General features: G+C 50.3%; 1 protein-coding gene across 2 annotated transcripts in view; it reads right to left on the bottom strand.

The window, feature by feature from the left end:
- Positions 1 to 1,000: 1,000 nt before the first annotated feature.
- The window catches only part of IGFN1 (immunoglobulin like and fibronectin type III domain containing 1), a 42,685-nt gene continuing 23,361 nt past the window's right edge, over positions 1,001 to 20,324 (bottom strand). The window contains exons 13-26 of one of the 2 annotated variants that reach the window (XR_015774560.1): positions 15,320 to 19,015; positions 13,972 to 14,096; positions 13,371 to 13,512; positions 12,097 to 12,393; positions 10,514 to 10,813; positions 9,447 to 9,620; positions 8,932 to 9,060; positions 8,199 to 8,501; positions 6,254 to 6,342; positions 4,972 to 5,167; positions 3,537 to 3,836; positions 2,755 to 3,081; positions 1,953 to 2,018; positions 1,001 to 1,779 (exon numbers count right to left, since the gene is read on the bottom strand). Coding sequence is in view for 1 of the 2 variants with exons in the window: in XM_088067215.1 (XP_087923341.1) it covers positions 2,005 to 2,018; positions 2,755 to 3,081; positions 3,537 to 3,836; positions 4,972 to 5,167; positions 6,254 to 6,342; positions 8,199 to 8,501; positions 8,932 to 9,060; positions 9,447 to 9,620; positions 10,514 to 10,813; positions 12,097 to 12,393; positions 13,371 to 13,512; positions 13,972 to 14,096; positions 15,320 to 19,015 (6,092 nt within the window). In the remaining variant the exon portion in view is untranslated. Of the gene's footprint in view, positions 2,019 to 2,754; positions 3,082 to 3,536; positions 3,837 to 4,971; positions 5,168 to 6,253; positions 6,343 to 8,198; positions 8,502 to 8,931; positions 9,061 to 9,446; positions 9,621 to 10,513; positions 10,814 to 12,096; positions 12,394 to 13,370; positions 13,513 to 13,971; positions 14,097 to 15,319; positions 19,016 to 20,324 lie in introns of both variants that reach the window. The other variant, XM_088067215.1, reaches the window with a different exon arrangement.

The following is a 20,324-nucleotide window of genomic DNA, read 5'->3' as shown; positions in this document are numbered from 1 at the left end:
GAGCAGCCTCGGGCAGAGCCGTGGGACGCTCCGGGGCACAGAGCCGGCACTCCGGGCCCGCCGCTCCCCTCCGTGCCCGCCGCTCCCCTCCGAGCCCGCCGCTCCCCTCCGAGCCCGCCGCTCCCCTCCGAGCCCGCCGCTCCCCTCAGGACCCGCCGCTCCCCTCAGAGCCCGCCGCTCCCCTCAGAGCCCGCCGCTCCCCTCCGTGCCCGCCGCTCCCCTCAGTGCCCGCCGCTCCCCTCAGTGCCCGCCGCTCCCCTCCGGGCCCGCCGCTCCCCTCCGTGCCCGCCGCTCCCCTCAGAGCCCGCCGCTCCCCTCCGTGCCCGCCGCTCCCCTCCGTGCCCGCCGCTCCCCTCCGAGCCCGCCGCTCCCCTCCGAGCCCGCCGCTCCCCTCAGGCCGGGAGCCCCGCGCGGAGCCCGGCAGAGCCCATTGCGCTGCGGGCGGGGGCTCCGTCCTTGGGCCTCGCCCGCAGCCCCGGAGCCGCGGTCGGGCCTGGGCTCCCGGGAGGGACCCACAGACCCAGCCCGGTGCAGCCCCTGCCATGGGCCAGGGTGCTCCCAGCCCCGTCCTGCCCTGCAGTGGGCAGTCACAAACAGCGGCCCTTCCACCCTGGAGGCGATTGGCGGCAGGGGATCCCCTTTGGGCTGGGATCGAAGCTCACAGGGTAAAGCAGCAGCGGAGGATTTGCTGGAATTGCTGCAGACACCTCAGCGGGACCTGCAGAAATCGCAGCGTCCCGAGGTCCCTCAGCTCCAGTTCCAATTTCCATCAATCTTGGCCCTTGTGTTTATCAGTCAAGAAGCAAATCTGCCCTGCAGGTGAGATCCCCCTGCCTCCAGCCCCCAGGAGCTGGACGAGCTGCTGGAGGATTCCATGAGGGATGAGCGTGAACAGCAATCAGATGTGAAACTGCGGCACACAGGGATCCAGGAACTGACTGGGATTCCTCCTCCAGAATAAACACAGACTCAGGGTAGATTTCGCTGAATTGTGGTTTAATTTAATTATCTACTGCTGCTACATCTGTACAACATTGTACAACACGTAATCCGAAGGAACATTCCAGCCCCACAGCTGTGTTTGGCTCTGCTCTCTCCTGTCACAAAGTACCCTTGGTGCCCTGGCTGTGACACCCTCTTACAGCCAGCAGAACGTTTTGCTGTGATGGAAACCCCCGGCCACTGCAGGGGTCCCTCATATTTCTGGTCAGACAGGAAGGATTTTTCACCTCTTTCAGCACAAGGCAAAAGGCTCCCAGCAGTGCAATGAGCGGGGGTATGCACAGGATGATGCTGGGGGCGGTTCAGGACTGGCACAGCCTTTGTACAGCACATGCTGGGGGTTTGGGGAGTTGCTCTGCTCACACACTGCTTGTAGACTTACAGTCCTTCCCACTTTGCAATGGGAATTTCAGCTACCCCATGCCAGGCTGGTCTGAGATTTCATCTCCTGCCCAGACAAAATGACTTAGGGGTTAGATAATCTATTTAGATGCTACTGGTAGTAGAACACATGCAGAACTGCTTCTGCCAGATTTGGGAAACCTGCAGAGAATCACATGGGATCCAAAGTGTTTGTTTTGGCTTGAAAAAGCATATGTTAAAGGACCAGAGACCCCTGATGTCCAGAAATGTCCTTGTTGTGGGTGAGTGGTGTGGCAAGATGATCTCTTCCATCTGTGTTCTCCACAGAAAGTTTCATTTCGGCCAATTATTTTTCCTCACATCTTCTGTGTTTGTGAAGCTTCTAAGCTGTGTTTTAAAGGTCTCATGGATAGCCTGATCATTAAAAAAAAATAAAATACAGTGCTCTTAAAGCTTTTTTCCCTCAGTATTGATGACAATGCAGCATCATGTTCAAAGTACAATTACTGGATCTGAAAAATAATGCCCTCAGTCTATGAAGAACACCTGACCATAAATGCACAGCCTTCATATGGAGGAGTCCTCACCCAAACCTTCTCATCCTGGGAGCCATGCAGGGATGTTCTCAGCAGGGCCATGCTACAGGGAGGAGTCTGAAAGTGAGAGTAAGAGAGAAGCAGCTCAGGGTTGTAGTGAGGGAGATCAGAAATAGTCTGAAAGGCTCCCTGGGAAGGGGAGCTGAAATGTTACAGGGTCTAAAAGTCTGCAAGGGGGTGAGAGGGGTTTAACTGACCCATTTTGCCACTCCTGTAATCCCAGTGAGGTAATTTGCATTTCAAGAAAAATATCTGACTCCAAGTAAAGGATATTTCAGTGGATATAGTCACCAACAATATTTATCCATAAGTATATCCAAGAGTCTATCCCCAGCCTGTCCCACTGCCCTTCCATCCACATCAGGGTCCCAATAGCTCTGACCATGTCCCTCTCTTTCCTCCCTGTGTTTCCTCCCTTGTGTTGGCTTTGGCCAAACATCAGCTGTTCTCTCAGTGTTTCTCAGCACATTTGTCAGGGTCTTTATTCTGCAGCTCCTGCACTGGAGAGAAATCTAATCTTGGTAATATCCTACCTAATGAAGATGGGATTGTTCTTTCTAAAAAATTTACTCAAGCTCAGCCAAAACCTCTGGTTTGTGCAGAAATCAAGTGGTTTTTCCCATCTGCCTTTTCATTTCTGTTCTCTTTGGTACTTGTTCACGAGTACCATAATTAGGAATTCAGTAAGCCCAAATGTAGCATTCTTTTCAGCAGGTGGAGCTGTTTGGGGACCGTGTTTGAGGCCCTGGGCAGCAGTGACTGATCCAGCAGGGAAGCAGCAGTGCAGAGTTACCTTTGATGGCGAGGAAGGCTTTGCTGAAGGCACGGCCCATTTCATTGCTGGCTTCCACCATGTACTCCCCCTCATCCTGCTTGGTGACCCCCAGCACCACCAGGGAGCACACTCCAAAGTCGTTGGTGCAGAAGTAGTTGGGATCTCTGGATAGGTCTCTGCTGTCCTTGTACCATTTGATTTTGGGAGGGGGATGGCCCCCAACAGCGCAGCTCATGCGACACTCGCTGCCTGTCACCACGACATGGCACTTGAGCGGCACCAGGAACCTCGGGGGCTGGTTCTGGTTAACTCCCCTGTACTTCTGTGCTTGCACTCGAAACTCAGCTGTGAAAAATAAACCAAACACTCTCTCAGATACTGCTCCCAGCACCGCAGGGTTTGCAGGGGTTTGTTTGTGCAGTGTCTAGAATTCTGCAAATTGCCAGAGATCCCATGCACCTATAAATTGTAAGCTCTTCTGCTCCTCAGGATTACCCAACATTTAACTTTGAAGTCAGAAATTTTGGTTTCTACAATACTGAAGCCTTAAACTTTGCTGGGAATTCATTTTGGGGCAAATTTTCATGTCATAATGCCTGGGAATGAAGGGTCTGTCTGCACAATGTCCCTGCAGAAAAAGGACAAACCTTCCCTGCCCAGCTGGAATTCCTCAGGGCATCTCTGTGCATTCCTGTGGGCAACTGAATATTCCCAGGAGGAGAGACCCATTTGAGGGTGGGGTGCTAGAAGCAATGAAAGAAACAAAACACAACACAGAGAAATACCTGAAAATGTTTTACCCTTTTTTTTCCAGATCCTCCAGGGCTGCACAGTCTCTGATGGATCACTGGCTCCCAGGTCATTTTTTGCCACAACCCTGAAGTAATAATCCCTGCCTGGAACCACCCTGGTGAAGGTGAACTTGTTGTTGTAGATCAGGTCCCCCAGCACATGCCACAGACCCTTCTGGGATTCCCGTTTCAGGACAGTGTAATAGAGGTTCTTCTCCCACTGCTCAGATGCTGAGGGGTCCCAGGTCACTGTCACTGTGTTGGGCACATTCTCCTCCAGCTGGATGGCTCCAGGGGGCTGAGGGACATCTGCCAGGGGAGGGACAATGTCACAGCTGTAAGGGACAGTGGCACAGAACCCTAAAAACCTGTTGTATGTCTGGGGCTGAGTGACCATCCTGGTCAAAATTCCATTCCTTCTCCAGGCACACAAATGCATTTGCTATGAACTGAGCTGCTGCTGCACAATATCTGCACTTGTTAGTGGGGAGAGGAGGGTGGTACAGCTGAGCTGCTTCCCCTCCTGGGGAAGCTGGGAGAGCTGTGCTGTGTCCCACAGCCTGTGCTGACCTCCCTCCCTCAGTTTTAGTCAGTGGATTGCTCTGTCTGCAGACAAGTGAGATCACAAAGTGCCCAGACAATCTCATAGAAAACTGTACCTTGGTTCTCCCTTTGCCTGCAAGGCCAAACTGCATCAGAGCTCACCCTGCCAAACTCAGTTTGTGGCCTTCTGCCTATTCACAGTAAATAATGAAATCCCAGACTGCTTTGGGTGGGAAGGGAACTTAAAACTCATGCAGTCCCACCCCCTGCCATGGGCAGGGACACCTTCCACTATTCCAGGCTGTTCCAAGCCCTGTCCTACCTGGCCTTGGACACTCCCAGGGATGGGGCAGCCACAACTTCTCTGGGCAGCCTGTGCCACCCTCACAGGGAGGAATTCCTTCCCAATATCCCATCTAACCCTGCCCTCTGGCAGTGGAAAGCCATTCCCCCTTGTCCTATTCCTCCAGGCTCTCATCCCAAGTTCCTCTCCAGCTCCCTTGGAGCCTCTCCAGGCACAGGAAGGGGTTCTGAGGTTCTCCCTGGAGCCTTCTCTTCTCCAGGTGAACACCCCCAGCTCTCCCAGCCTGGCTCCAGAGCAGAGGGGCTCCAGCCCTTGGAGCATCTCTGTGGCCTCCCCTTGAATTGCTCCAGCAGCTCCATTTCCTTCTGCTGCTGGGGGCCCCCAGGGCTGGAGGCAGCTCTGCAGGTGGGGTCTCACCTGAGGGGGCAGAGGGGCAGAATCCCCTCTGCCCTGCTGCCCATGCTGGGGGATCAGCCCAGGGCATGTCCAGCTCTCACCCACCAGCACCCCCAAGTCCTTCTCCCAGGGCTGCTCTCAGTGCCTTCATTCCCTAGGACTGGAGTTCCTGGTAGATTTGTATGGATGGCAGTGAGTTACCTGTAATTTGAAGCTGGAAGCTGAAGGTTTCCCTTTTCCCCAGCCCATCCCCGAGCTCGATGCTGTAGGTGCCGCTGTCACTGATCTCAGCTGCCCTGAGCAGCAGCTGGGCGCTTCCATCCTTGGTGCTCACGGCAGCCCGGCTGGGAAGGGGGAGCCCATCCTTTAACCAGGTCACCACCGTCTCAGGAGATCCCTGGAAACAACATCACAGCCACTTGTTTCACCTCCAGACTGTGTCTTATGCCTTTAGTTTCATTATCTTACCCTAAATGTGTACCTCCATGACACAGTAATGTTTAGAAATATCCACAATGGATCTGAGAGCCCTGACCTGCTCTACGGTTTCTTTAAAGATTTTTTTCCTTTTTGCCCTTTAAGGTTGTTATCACAGTAAAGCATTCAGAACTGTCAAACAAGTTATGCCAGATCAAGGACAGATAACTTCAGGAGTTAATATTTTCTGCTTTAAAAAAAAAAAATCTGTTATTTTTGGAAAGAAAAAACATCCTCTAAGTCTTTAGTTCCATTGTGCCATCTTTGGTCTCTTCTCCCAGAGATCAGGAGAAAGGCCAGAAAATACACACACTTCATCACCCTCCTTTGGTATCCCAGACTTCACAGGATCATGGAATCATTAAGGCTGGAAAAGACCTTCAAGACCATCAAGTCTAACCCATGCCCCATCCCCACCTTAAAAGCACTGAGTGCCACATGCAGGTGTTCCTTGGACACCTCCAAGGACCAGGACTCCAAACCTCCCTGGGCAGCCCCTTCCAAAGCCTGCCCACACTTCCCATGAGGAAAAGCCTGTGTTGTTCCAAGCTTACAGCAAATTTCTGTCAGTGCCTGCCAAGTTCTCGAGTCACAGAGCTCAAGTGCTGCTGCTTGGTGAGACAAGCACAGTGCAGGTGTTGCTGGAAATGGTGCCCCAAGGCCTCCTGAGGGAGTCACAGGGAAATCACTGATTTGGGAAGTCTGACAGAGCAGTACCAGATGATGATAACATTGATAAGGTGAGGTGGACAGCACTGAGCCTTGTTTGCAGAGGTTAAGGAATGACCACATTGTCATAAAACACCAATGCCAAGACTGACAGCTCAATTCTAGCTTGTGTTTTCCTCACCCTGAAAGTCTAAACAGCACAGGCAAGCCAAATTATTTGCCCAGTGACTTGTAGACAAAATTCCATGACAAAAAAACAGTGGCTCAGTTTTCCTGTCTGCTATTGAGTGCATCATAAAACCAGGCAGGGAATTCCTCCAAAGCCTTGCATACCCACCTCAAAGGGAATCTTCACCTGGATGGGATTCCCTGCTTTTATAACCAGGAAGCTTTTCACTGTGTCATCTATCAGAAACCTGGGAGAGACTGGAAAACACAAAGATTACTCCCAAAAGGTGGATGTTGGTGCAGTCACTAGTGACAATCATGGTGTTCCACCCCCTGATGCCTCTTCCAGCTGGGAGAGGCTGGTAAGGAATTCACAGTGGGAAAAATCTCCCTGGTTCAGTCCCAGATTTACACCTTTCAAATTTCATTGTTATTTATTTATCACTATGACTAAACAAGGGAAAATGATGTAAAAATACATTCACAACAATCTCTGCATTCATGAGATGTCTCAGTGACAGAGAAATTGTCTCTTTGCCACACTTTATTGCATCACAGGGATCATCTTTTGTGTTTAAATGGTGTCTGGAAAAAGGAAATTCCAATGGACAATTATAAAATATACATGCAATACACAGCATGGAATAGCCACAGGAGAGCTGTCAGAGTTTATCTAAAATAGTATTTTTTAGCATTTAAAATATTTTCTTTTCTCTTTTCATCAATATACTACAGCATTTAGTATTGCTTTAAAAATACCAAATACAGTAGTGCTAAACTGTATTTAGTGTTTCCAGTATGGAACTGAACACCTGCTTTAGATGGATTTATTTTATTTTTTTATTTACTTTATTGATAAATGGGGTCTCCAGGCATATGCCAACATAGACATTTTCACTTAGGATCCAAGTTAAGGAAGAGGAACCCCTCACAGAATTATCTCATATCTGTAATTCTGCAATGTTCCCAAAGAGCAGGAAAAAAACAGAGCTGCAGATTGTAAATAAAGATGGAAAAGTGAAAATGGTGAAAACTTTCAAACTAAACGGTTAAGAAGTAAAATAAGGTATCCAAAAAAGCATAAAAAATTGTGAGCAAGCAGGAGTAAAGTACATATGGGTTCTGTCTGGTGACTGTGGTGTGGCTCTGCACAGGAGGCAGAATGTAAGTCCAAGGAGAAAGTGGAGTTCTGAGGTTGTTTTATCAAAAGGAGTCTCTAAATGAGCTGAGCACTGTGCACTGCATATCTAATATCAGTTAATATTGAGACTGTCCTGCTGGGGTGAGCAGCTAACCCCAAGGTGAGGAGGAGCACAGCTCATCCCATATCCCACATCCCATATCCCACATCCCATATCCCAGTATCCCACATCCCACATCCCATATCCTGTATCTCATATCCCATCTCCCAGTATTCCACATCCCATATCCCACATCTCATATCCCACATCCCACATCCCATATCCCATATCTCATATCCCATCTCCCAGTATTCCACATCCCATATCCCACATCTCATATCCCACATCCCACATCCCATATCCCATATCTCATATCCCATCTCCCAGTATTCCACATCCCATATCCCACATCTCATATCCCACATCCCATACCCCACATCCCATATCCCAGTATCCCACATCCCACATCTCATATCCCATCTCCCATATCCCACATCCCAGTATCCCACATCCCATATCCCGTATCCCATACCCCACATCCCATATCCCGTATCCCATACCCCACATCCCATACCCCACATCCCATATCCTGAGAGTGCCCCATTCCCAGGGCAGGGCCCCATTCCCAGGGCAGGGCCCCATTCCCAGGCCAGGGCCCCATTCCCAGGGCAGTGCCCCATTCCCAGGCCAGGGCCCCATTCCCAGGCCAGGGCCCCATTCCCAGGCCAGGGCCCCATTCCCAGGGCAGTGCCCCATTCCCAGGGCAGAGCCCCATTCCCAGGGCAGTGCCCCATTCCCAGGGCAGTGCCCCATTCCCAGGGCAGAGCCCCATTCCCAGGCCAGGGCCCCATTCCCAGGGCAGGGCCCCATTCCCAGGGCAGAGCCCCATTCCCAGGCCAGGGCCCCATTCCCAGGCCAGGGCCCCAGACTCACCCACGGGAGCAGCAGCTCCAGCACGAGTCTCGAGCTCCAGGGGCTCCCCGTGGCCGCTGGTGCCGAGGGCCGTCACGCGCAGGAGCAGCTTCTCCCCGGCCTGGAGGCCCTGGAGCCTGCAGCAGGTGCTCTCTGCAGGGAGGGTGAAGCACTTGGTCCAGCTGGAGCTGTTACAGGGCCTCATCTCCACCTCGTAGCCTTTCACATCATTCCCATCTTGTACTTCAGGTTTGTTCCATGTCAAGGTGACGCTGGTGCTGTCACTACTGCTCACTCTAAGGTCCTGCACTTGGCCTGGAGATTCTGGAAGGAGGAATTTTACTTAAACTACTTTTCTAAGATTTCTCTTCCCTTTTTCCAGTCACTGCCTGAGATTCCCCAACGTTCTTGCAGTGCACTGGATTTCCATCCTGCTGTCTTGCCCCACCTTGTGCCAGTTCTTCAGAGCTGGATCTGGCTCCTTGCTCATAGCAGCCCTGCAGTAAATCCACAGCACTCCAAAAACTCTGCAGCCCATCCTGAGTGTTCCTCCACACTGCTCATTACCCACACTGGGATCTGCCAAATCTTGGCTTGGACATCCTACAGGAAATCCTTCAGTTCCTTCCTCCAGCCGATTCTCAGCCATGAAACGTTCCCCAATTACTGATCCTTGTCCCCACACAATTTTACAGAGGAATTAAGAACATCTCCTGCCCACCAGTACCCCAAAAGCAGAGCACAGGGCACTCACTGGTGGGGTCCTGGGCAAAGGCGGCCTCTGAGGGGTCACTGGGCTGTCCTGTGCCTGCAGCATTGACAGCTGCCACACGGAACTCGTACTGCACACCCTTCTTCAGGCTGGTCACCTTCAGCTTCTTGTCTGCAGAGAGAAATGTCTTGCCTCAGGGGAGCTGTTCCCCATCAGGAAAGGTGACACAACAAAGTTGTGCCTTAGTCCAGGCAGAATTATGGACTGAAAAATTCTTAGGAATTGTAACAGCTGTCACTGATTCCCCTGCCACTGATTCCCCACCACTAGGTGATCACCACAGGTGCACGTGATCTTCTGGGATGTGTTCATTGTATTCCTTTCAAAATCAAACAGCCCTTGAACCACAGAATCCCAGAATCTTTTAGCTGGAAAAGACCTCCAAGGTTACCCATCACCACCTCGATGTCAAAGGTGTAAGATCCTAAGCAGCTCCTAAACCTGACACTTTTGCTTTTTCAAATCCCCCAGGCTGTTCCAGGAGTCAGAGTACCCACCTTTGACAGGCACCTTGGTGACTGGCAGCCAGGTCACAGTGCCCTTCTTGCGTTTCTGAACAATGTATCCCATAATTTGGGAAGTGCCAGTTTTACAAGGAGCTTTCCAGGATATGGTGATGGTGTCCCTGCCGGCACTGATGATCTCAGGGGGATCTGGGGCACCAGGGGAAGCTACAAAGAGATGAGGGCTTCGTTATTAGCATGTATGTTTTTATTGCAAGATAAAATAGTGTAGATAAAATTGTGTGTAATTTCTTCTTCCAGATTCCCCCAGGTATTCCTACAGATGTGCTTTGAAAACCTGGCTGAGACCTGAAGTTGAGTATCCTGTTCCCCACACAAACTGAATCCAGCATGGACTCTGTTCCTGAGTTTGGATTTCACAAAAGACCTGCTGTCATCAGGACTGACCATTCCTCTGCCAGTGGGGTGTGTCATTCCTACATGATACAACCAGGCAGCCTCATTCTTGCTTTCAACAACCTGAACTGGTAACAAAATGGATTTTCTTTGCTCTCTTGCTAAAGCTTTCAGGATACAGAACCATGGGAATGAGAATGGAGAAAGAAGACAACTAGAACTGAACATTGCTCTCTCTAGTACTGCATTTGTGCTCGTGGCAAACCTGTTCTAGTATTAAACTCCCTGAAGGATGAAGACAATATTCAGTTGTTTGGAGATGAGGGGAATGGAGTGGTCATGCTGAGAAGTGCTGCACATACAGAGACACTCCTTTGCCTGTGGAGTTGAGAAAAGGCCTCACTTTGCAGGCACAGTGGGAAAAATTCATCAAAGGATGATCTCTATCATTCTGCATTTCCCCCATGAAACTTCCTTTCCAATCCAGAATTATTCTATGACCAAGGAATAATTACATCTCACTCAGCATCAGCAGAGAGAGCCTACAGCAAACTGCTGCTCTTGCTGGGCAACCTCCACAGCTCTGTGTGAAGACTGAAGTTGAGATCTGTAGCAACATCCACAATGCAGTGACTTTGATTTGATGTCAGCTTTGATAATGAATTTCCCAGTTTGAATCATGAATTATGAGAAGTTCTCCTCACCTTTACCAGCAGCCTTGACTTCCCCCGACTCCAGCGCATCACTCACTCCCTCGGCATTCATGGCCCTCACCCTGAAGTAGTAGCTCATCTCTTCCTCCACTTTGCTCGTGGTGAAGGTGCTGCAGCTCCTGGGGGTTTCTCCCAAGGTCTCCCAGTCGTTCCTGCCCACCTGCTGCCTCTCTATGAGGTACCTTTGCACTGGTTTGCCCCCGTCATCCTTTGGGGGCTTCCACTGGATCGTGATGTTGTTGGCAGAGTTTTCCACAATTTTTATGGGTCCTGCTGGGGCCTGTGGCTTGTCTGGGAAGATGAACAGAGACACAGTTGGCTCCAGACCCAGACCTGCTCCTGGGTTTGGAGCAGACACTGTCCCTTGCTCACCAGCTGGGAGACTGTTCCTGATGAAATGCAGGCACAGTTGTAGGATGAGGGTGGAGCACATGAATTGCCCCTTCCAAATCTGCACTTTTTAAACTTTTGATGGAGAAGATGGGAAGCCATGCCCTTGCTCTCCCTTCTTGTCATAAGCATTGCATCTGCTCAGCTTGCTAATACAGGCAAAACATTTCTGGTGTCCCAAAGGTGCCCAGACTTTTATGGGAAGGCTGAATTGGACCTTGATATCTGTCTTGGGGTGCAGTGCAAGATGTAACCAAAAGAATGTATTCTATCTGCTGAAACCCACTGGGGCAGTGCTCTTTACCTCTTCCAGGACCCATCCTCCCTGCAGGGGGATCTCTTCTGCCCATTGAGTCTCACTGCATGGCTGATACAATTCCATCATCCCATGCTGAGATGCTCCACCCAGGGGAAGGAGCCAAGCATTTCCAGCTGTATCTCTTTGGAGACTCAAAACACCACAAGCAGCCTTTGTCCACTGGATCCCAGAGGAGACCGGACCCATCTACACCAGCACTGGACCTTCAGATTAAACTACACCCTTCTGTAAGATCACTGCTCCAACAGAACCACATCTGTCACTCCAGGAGGACTGCAGCCACCACTTAATCACACTGCTACCAACACCCTGACCAACAGGCTGGCAGGTTGTATTCTGACTGTCACTGCGTTGTTGGTTGTTTGGGGATTTTGGGGTTTTTTTTAAGTTTTCTTTTTTGTACTACTGCATTTTTATTTTAATTTCCTTAGTAAAGAACTCTTATTCCTATTCCTGTATCTTTGCCTGAAAGCACCTTAATGTCAAGATTACAATATTTTGCAGGGGGAGTGGGTGGTTTACATTTTTATTTATTTCAAGGGAAGTTTCTGCCTTCCTTAGCAGACACCTGTCTTTCTCAAACCAAGACAAAATCTTGTTTCACATTTGCATGTTGTATACAGTCACATCTCCCACAGTGTGTGAACATTCAAAACTCAGCTGCATAGGCCACGAAAAACCAAACTAGGTTTGTGTTCCCTTGTACTAAAGGGCAAGAAGCATCTTCAACCATCAATCCTGATTTGGGGGCAATACACAGAGTCTTGTTCCCCTCAAAATACCCAGTCACTCCAAATAAGGTTGTCAATGGATTCCCTGGCTAAGCTTTACAGTGAATGCCACAGGGAATGTTACAGCACCTTACCTATCACCACGAGCTTTAGGTTGATCTCCAGTGTCCCACTGTCGTTCTTGAGCCTGACTTTGTAATCCCCACAGTCCCTCCTGCTGCAGCTGGAGATGGACAGTGTGGTGCAGGTGTCTGTCTTGTCCACACGGATCCTGGTGTCATCCCCCAGCTCCATCCTGTCCTTCAGCCACGCTGCCCTGATGGGCCCTCTACCCTTGAACGGGATCCGCAGCTTCACCGCCTCCCCAGCCTTGGCCACCGTGGGGACACTGGTCAAGTTCTTCAGGAGTACTTTGTCCACTTGGGGAGGATCTAAGCAGGGAATACAAGGTCATTAAAAATCACAATTCAAGGAGGACAAGGCTCACCTTGGAGGGAAGGGATCCCCTCATGATGCTGCCAGCAATGTTTAGAAGCTCACCATACGTGGTTCTGAACCTTCAGTCAGTTGTACTTTGCTACAGGATAATTATCACAACATTTTGTGGTATCACACTGTCCTTTCACTAGAGAAAGCTTCTCCTAGGCAACACACTAACCACAAGAATGAAGAATCTGCCCTGATGTGGGGGCAGTTGAGGCAGCCAGCAGTGTGGCCTCTGTCCTGGAGACAGAGCCCAGAGCCTTTTACTTACCTTGCTCCCTTTCAAGGGAAAGCCTCAGCTGAGGACCTTTCTCTTATGGTAACTTGCTATCCCCAGCGTGCCTTTCCCTCATATGTGTATTATTTGTATCCCATTGGCCCTTCCCCCTTGCTCTGCCCCTGAGCCCTCAGATCATTGGCCCTGTTGCTCAAACCCACCCCCTGCCTTTCCTTTATAAACCCCTGCACCCTCTCACTCCCTGCTTCTTTGTCCCTGGACCCCTCTGGAGAAGCAGCAGAATCAAAGCTCCCTGTGGAACTCCATACAAGGACCTGACTGTTCCTTCTGGGCTGCCCAAGGAGCAGCAGCAGTTCCAGCAGCCCTTCTAAGGGCTATTGCTGAATCCCTGGGGCAAGGCAGGTGTGCCTGTGCACCCAAGGTGTCCCATAGGAGACACTTCCTGGGAAGGTAGCGGCATGACACCCTGATACAGCGTTCTGGGCACCCCAGAATCTGAGCTGCTGACAGAAGAGTCCCTAGTTAAATTCACAAATGCAAAATGAACCAACCTGTAAAAAAGCATTTCCCAATTATCTTGTAATTCTCTATTATAAAGTTGTCTCAATATCCATTGACATGTCTCTGAGTAAATATATTACATGTAAAGCCCATCTCATGCTGCCTTGGTGGTTTGAGTAGACTCACCTTCAACAAAAATTGAAGCTTCAGTTTTTACATCTCCACCTTCAAACCTGTATTTACCAGCATGAATATCTTCAGCTTTGTTAATGATCAATTTGTGGACAAGACCTTTCTTTTCAAAGACGACTCCATCCATGCTTGTTAACTACAAAGTAAAAGACAGAGACCTATCCTTTAAAAATAAAAGGAAAAAATGCAATCCAAACCTGAAGCTGGACAGACTACAATTTGAAATGCAGATGAAAAGACTTATGAATGCCATGCATGTTTAATGACAATATTCTGGTATTCTGCTGCCTAGAGAAGCTGTGGCTGCCCCATCCCTGGAAGTGTCCAAGGCCAGGTTGGATGGGGCTTGGGTCTAGTGGGAGCTATCTCAGCCCAGGGTGGGACTGGATGATCCTTAAGGTCCCTTCCAACCCAAACCACTCTGGGATCCTGTGAACCCTTCCAGGGCCCCACTCAGACTGCAGGTGACTGTCAGGGGGAAGGACACCCTTAGCAAGCAGAGCCAGAGAGCAGAGCATTGCCAGCCAAAGCCAGCAGCAAGCTGAAGGAACCCACCTTTAGGCCATCCTTAAAGCAGCAAGCTGAAGGAACCCACCTTTAGGCCATCCTTAAACCAGGTTGCTGTCACATTGTCCTTGCTGACAGTGCAGGACAGCTCGGCTGGCTCGCCCTTCAGCACTCGCACGGTTGCCAGCTGCTTGTTGAGGTAACAGCGTGGGACTGAACAGGGTGAAGGGAGGGAAAGAAGCTAAGTCTGTGTTACAGAGAGACACCTGGAGCTGAAAATGCACGTGCACATGAGGGGAAAAGAGCTTTAAAAAAAAAAAAAAGTCCTCTGGGCAGGAGAGGCTTTTTGCCACCTTGCTGTGAGCCAGCTGGGTACACTCAGTGCCCTGACAGACCTGCAGCCATCCCAACATCAACTGCATCCCAACATCCACCTCATGGGCAATGGATTCATCACAAATCACAGCATCCAGCTGTGGATTTGCTAGTTTATGTCTGTGCTAATTGTCTTGGCTCCCTCTACAGCCAGTGGAAAAACCAGGGTGTGGAAATACTGCTTCATCCTCCTCTTCCTCTGCGCTGACCACACACAGGGCTGCCCAACACATCCCCCTACACAGACCCAGGGACACTGTTCTCCATCCCTGCATTCCTCTTTCCCTTCCCAAATTCTCCATTGTCATCATAATCTCTTCTCTAATATACACCCCACTCCTTCCCCCTGAACCCCAATTTTGATGATTTTACTTCCTTGTATATTTATATTTATGGTTTACAATGATAATTCTTAACTTGTGAACAATCCCATGAGGTGAATATTCCCCTCTGATTATACACCTGAAATTTCTCATTCCTACAATTTTCATCATCATCATCATCATCTTGGTGGTGGAGCCACAGGTCTTACTCAAATGGCTGCAAACACATTACTCCCCTCTCACTCTATGCAACACCTTATTATTCCTGATGTTACAAGAGAAAAGAGCTCTTTGCATTATATAATCCCATATAAGCAGGCACAGAATTGTTCCCAGAACTTGCAAAACACAGTTTTTGCAGTAGGTGTTTGAAAAATAAAATGAAAGGTTCGTTTTTGAATTGGAACAGTATCAAAGAAACATGATGATATTCCTGGAAACTTTATGGGAACAGGTATGCTTGTGAACTGGTCTGTTCCATGATAGGTGAAACACAAATGAAGAGCTGAGACCTAATTTAGATAATTTAGACAAAGAAAGTAATTTAGGCCTTTAAGGCAGTTTGATCAGAGCAAACTGTGTAAGATCAAACAGTGGGAGAATTAGGAACAGATCGTGGGACAACCAAATTTCTACACAGAGTTGTGTTTATCTGAACCATAACATCCCATTTCTTTGCAGGATTAGGAATGTGAATATCAAAATGCAAAGACCAGGAGTCACCGGTTAACCACGTACCTTTGAGATCATCCAGGACACTCCGTCTCTTTTGTCCTGTGCTTTCCGTGTTGTTCAGGGAATCATTTGCTTTAAGATCCAGGTCAGGTTCCTGGTTTCTCTGATTTGCTGAAGGAGGTCCACCAAAAGGACCTGACATCTGGCCATAGCTCAGTGGACCTTGACCAAGCCCACTTGAACTACTCCCATCAACAGATCTGTCATGGGATTTACTCCCTGCCTTTCCAGAGGCAGAATTTGTGCCATAAAGGGAGCCCAACTGCCCGAAATCTCTGCCTTCTGCCCTGGCTCCTCCTGGACCTGACAGGGACCCTCTGTCACCAGCTGAGCCTTTGTTCCCTGGCCCTCGGACATCACCAGGAGTGCCCTTTCCAGTTTCACCTCTCGAAGATCTACCAGGATGTGCATCCAGCCCATATTCACCACGTGATCCACCAGCACCACCTACACCTTCTTTAACGTGGACTGAATCCCATTCATCCCCTCCCAAGTTCCCAACCCCACCTGCACCAGCCATGGCTACAGCTGAACCTCTGTCCTTGCCATAGGCAGACCCTGCACCCCACGGTGCAGAGCCTTCCCCAGAAAAGCCCTCTCCTCCTGCTCCACCTGCATATCCTGGAGCTCTGCTCAGTGTGCCATCCGTGCCACAGCCAGATCCCATCACTTCCTCACCCCCAGGAGGAAAATGAGCAGCTCCTGCCACAGCTGGGAGACCACCCTTTCCATAGGGACCCAAAACTCCCCCTGCACCACCAACACCAGCTCCTGCTCCAGCTGGGAGACCATCCTTTCCATAGAGACCACCTGAACCACCAACACCAGCACCAGCTCCAACTGGGAGACCATCCTTTCCATAGGGACCACCTGAACCACCAACACCAACACCAGCTCCAACTGGGAGACCATCCTTTCCATAGGGACCACCTGAACCACCAACACCAGATCCTGCTCCAGCTGGGAGACCATCCTTTCCATAGGGACCACCTGAACTACCAACACCAGCTCCAACTGGGAGACCATCCTTTCCATAGGGGCCCAAAACTCCCCCTGCACCACCAACACCAACACCAGCTCCAACTGGGAGACCATCCTTTCCATAGGGACCCCCTGCACCACCAGCACCAGTCCCAGCTGGCAGACCATCCTTTCCAAAGGGAGCTCCAACTTCTCCTTCACCACCAACCCCACCAACAACAGCCCTAACTGGGAGACCATCCTTTCCATAGACACCCCCTGCACCACCAACACCACCTCCAACTGGGAGACCATCCTTTCCATAGGGACCCCCAGCTCCCCCAACACCAGTTCCAACTGGGAGACCATCCTTTCCATAGGGACCCCCAGCTCCCCCAACACCAGTTCCAACTGGGAGACCATCCTTTCCATAGGGACCCAAAACTCCCCCTGCACCACCAACACCAGTCCCAGCTGGCAGACCATCCTTTCCAAAGGGACCCCCAGCTGCCCCTGCACCACCGACACCAACACCAGCTCCAACTGGGAGACCATCCTTTCCATAGGGACCCCCTGCACCACCGACACCAACACCAGCTCCAACTGGGAGACCATCCTTTCCATAGGGACCCCCTGAACCACCAGCACCAGCTCCAACTGGGAGACCATCCTTTCCATAGGGACCCCCAGCTCCCCCTGAACCAGCTCCAACTGGGAGACCATCCTTTCCATAGGGAGCTCCAATTCCCCTGGCCCTCACAGGACCAGCACCACCAACACCTGCTCCAAGTGGTTGACCATCTGGACCATATAAAGCCTCTCCAAATCCTCCTGCACCACCAACACCAGCTCCAACTGGGAGACCATCCTTTCCATAGGGACCACCTGAACCACCAACACCAACACCAGCTCCAGCTGGGAGACCATCCTTTCCATAGGGACCCCCTGCACCACCAACACCAGCTCCTGCTCCAGCTGGGAGACCATCCTTTCCATAGGGACCACCTGAACCACCAACACCAACACCAGCTCCAGCTGGGAGACCATCCTTTCCATAGGGACCCCCAGCTCCCCCTGCACCACCAGCCCCACCAATACCTGCTCCAATGGAAAGACCATCCTTCCCATAGGGAGCTCCAAGTCCCGCTGCACCAAGACCACCAAAACCAGCCCCAGCTGGGAGACCACCCTTTCCACATGGAGATCCAAGTCCCCCTTCACCAGCACCAGCCATATCACCAACACCTGCTCCAAGTGGCCGACCATCATACAAAGCCTCCCCAAATCCTCCAGCACCACCAGCACCTGCTCCAGCTGGGAGACCATCCTTCCCATAGGGACCTCCAAGTCCCCCTGCACCAGGCCCTCCAGCACCTGCTCCAGCTGGGAAAGCATCCATTCCATAAGGAGAGCCAGCACCTCCAAACCCACCACCTACAGCTCCACCAACTCCAGCTCCAAGTGGGAAACCATCCTTTCCATAGGAACCTCCAACTCTCCCTGCACCAGAAGCACCACCACCACCTGCTCCAAGTGGCTGACCATCTGGACCATACAAAGCCTCTCCAAATCCTCCCGCACCACCAGCCCCAGCTGGGAGACCATCCTTTCCATAGGGAGATCCAAGTGCACCTGCACCACCAGCCCCACCAATCCCTGCTCCAATGGGAAGACCATCCTTCCCATAGGGAGCTCCAAATCCCCCTGCACCAGCTCCACCAGCACCACCAGCACCTGCTCCCAGTGCCCGACCATCTGGACCATACAAAGCCTCCATTTCTCTTGTGGAATTGCCACGTGCAGCAGGTACAGCCCCATCTCCACCTGGAAAGCCTCCTGGCCCATGCAGTGAGCCAGATCTTCCTGCCTGCCCTAACTGACCACTGGCATGAGGTACCAAGCCATCCTTGCCATAGGGAGTCCCTGTTTGTCCCTCTCTGTTTATACCTCCATACATATCACCCACAGTGGGATGCCCATCCTTGCCGTGGTGGGACCTCATTTCTCCTGCCATTCCAGCACCTGCAGCATTCCCCCCAGCTCCAGTCCTGCTGAACAGATCATTCACACTGGCTCCCACTCCAGCTGAATCAGGATCAAGTCCACCTGGCACAGAACTTCCACCACTCAACCTTCCAGCACCCCCAAAACCAGCTCTGTAATTGGCATCACCTGAATTCCCTTCCTTGTCATGCTGGGAGCCCAAACCTCCTCCGTCATCCATGTCAATGTTAACAGCACCCAGCACACCCTCACCTCTGCCACCCACAGAATTCCATTCACCTGCCCCTCCTGCTGCAGCACCAGGACCTGACACAGAGTCCCTGCCATGGACAGCCCTTAACCCACTTCTGCCTCCTAAGCCTTTTAGTCCAAAGGTGCTGCCACCATTGGCTGCTGAGTCTCCACCTAGACCTGCTCCAGAAAACTGTCCAGACCCCATCTCTCCGTTCATGTGGGTTTTGCGTAGACCCTCTTTTCCCAAAAATCTTTGGCTTCCATCATCAGAATCAATGGAGTGTCCTTGGCCCCTGCCTTGGCTGCTGCCTTGAGTTGTTCTGTACCAGGCACTTTTCTCTGCACCAGAGGATGTGGAAAAGGAAGAATCTTCAGCAGCAGCTTGTTCTTGGCGCCGAAGCTTCCTCGCCCTTTCATTGTCTGCCATTGTTTCCTTCAGCCACTCAGATGTCTCCCTTTCAATCTTTTCTCCTTCATCCTGTCTCCTCTTTCCTTTGGCATCTGAAGTTGCATTGTTTCATTGGAGCAGATTTGCAATTTACAGAAAAAGAGGGGAACAAAATAGCAGAAAATCAATAGGGCATGCAGTGCATCAACAACCAAGAAAATGTGTTAGCACTTTCTGAATTTCATTCTAGGACACACACACACATAATACATTTTAATAAATTTAAAATAATTTCAAATCCTGAATTTTTCAATGCCACATTCAAAGAAATGTTAATTAAAGACAATTATTTTTTAGTTAAAATGCATTGTTTTTTAATGGAACCATGCTCATTATTACAAACAAACAAACAAACAAACCAAAAATAACAGAAAAATAAACTTCCAGCATGGCAGGTCTGATTTAGAGGGGCTGAGATTGTATGTGGGATTTATTAATTCCAGCTGCTTTCACCCTGCAGCTAGAGAGGAGTTACAGAATATTCCAGGCACAGAGGAGCCATCAGTTCCCACCCTGGAATGAGATTTCAGTGCTCTGGAGGCAGCTTGCACATCTGGATAATGGCTGCTTTAGGGATGCCCAACCTGAGGACTAAAGCTTTCAGATTTGTGAATAGCTTTGGATTAATCTGAATTCAGGCTGTTCTGAGAGCAGGTCACTCACTGCTTTGGTTTCCAGCTTGGGTATAATCTATCAGAGCTCACAACTCACTGAAATCCAGGGCCAGTTTCTTTCTTTCAGAAACCTACATTGCTTTGGAGGGGCCTTTGTGGGAGAGACCCCTCCTGCTGCTGCAGGAAGATCCCGAAGGAAACCAGAGTCAAAGGGAACCAAAGGAACCACCTTTCATAAGCAAACACGAGCCAAGTGGCTGTCAATGGGGAACAATGTGATTGTTCCCACTTTCCCAGCTTCCTCTGAGCTCCTTCCAGCATGTCTGACTCTAATTTGGAATGAAAAATATTATCTAGCAAGAAGAATGGCATTGATAGTGTAGAACTGAAAGTATCAAAAGCTCCCTGAGCCCCTTCTGCTACCTGTGATCGCTGGGACAGCTTCCTCAAAAACATGTGGGGAGATAGGGAGCATTTTTTGATAACTGATGGAAAATGTGCTACTTCATCATAGCCGTAGAGCAAACAAGCCAATAGGATTTGTCAGGACTAATTAAAAGTTGGTCTCATTTGAAGAGGAAGGAGGGTCTAACCAGATCTTCATTTTTTCAAAAATAATTTAGAATCACAGAATCACAAAATGGTTTGGATGGGAAGACTGATCTCATTCTACCCCTTGCCATGGGCAGGGACATCTTCCACTATCCCAGGCTGCTCCGAGCCCTGTCCAGCCTGGCCTTGGACACTT

Source organism: Pseudopodoces humilis, chromosome 26 (genome assembly GCF_049639895.1).
Source record: "Pseudopodoces humilis isolate 2021_Gansu_Grassland_sample_001 chromosome 26, ASM4963989v1, whole genome shotgun sequence".
Lineage (NCBI taxonomy): Eukaryota > Metazoa > Chordata > Aves > Passeriformes > Paridae > Pseudopodoces > Pseudopodoces humilis.
This window is presented reverse-complemented; position numbering and strand designations above follow the sequence as displayed.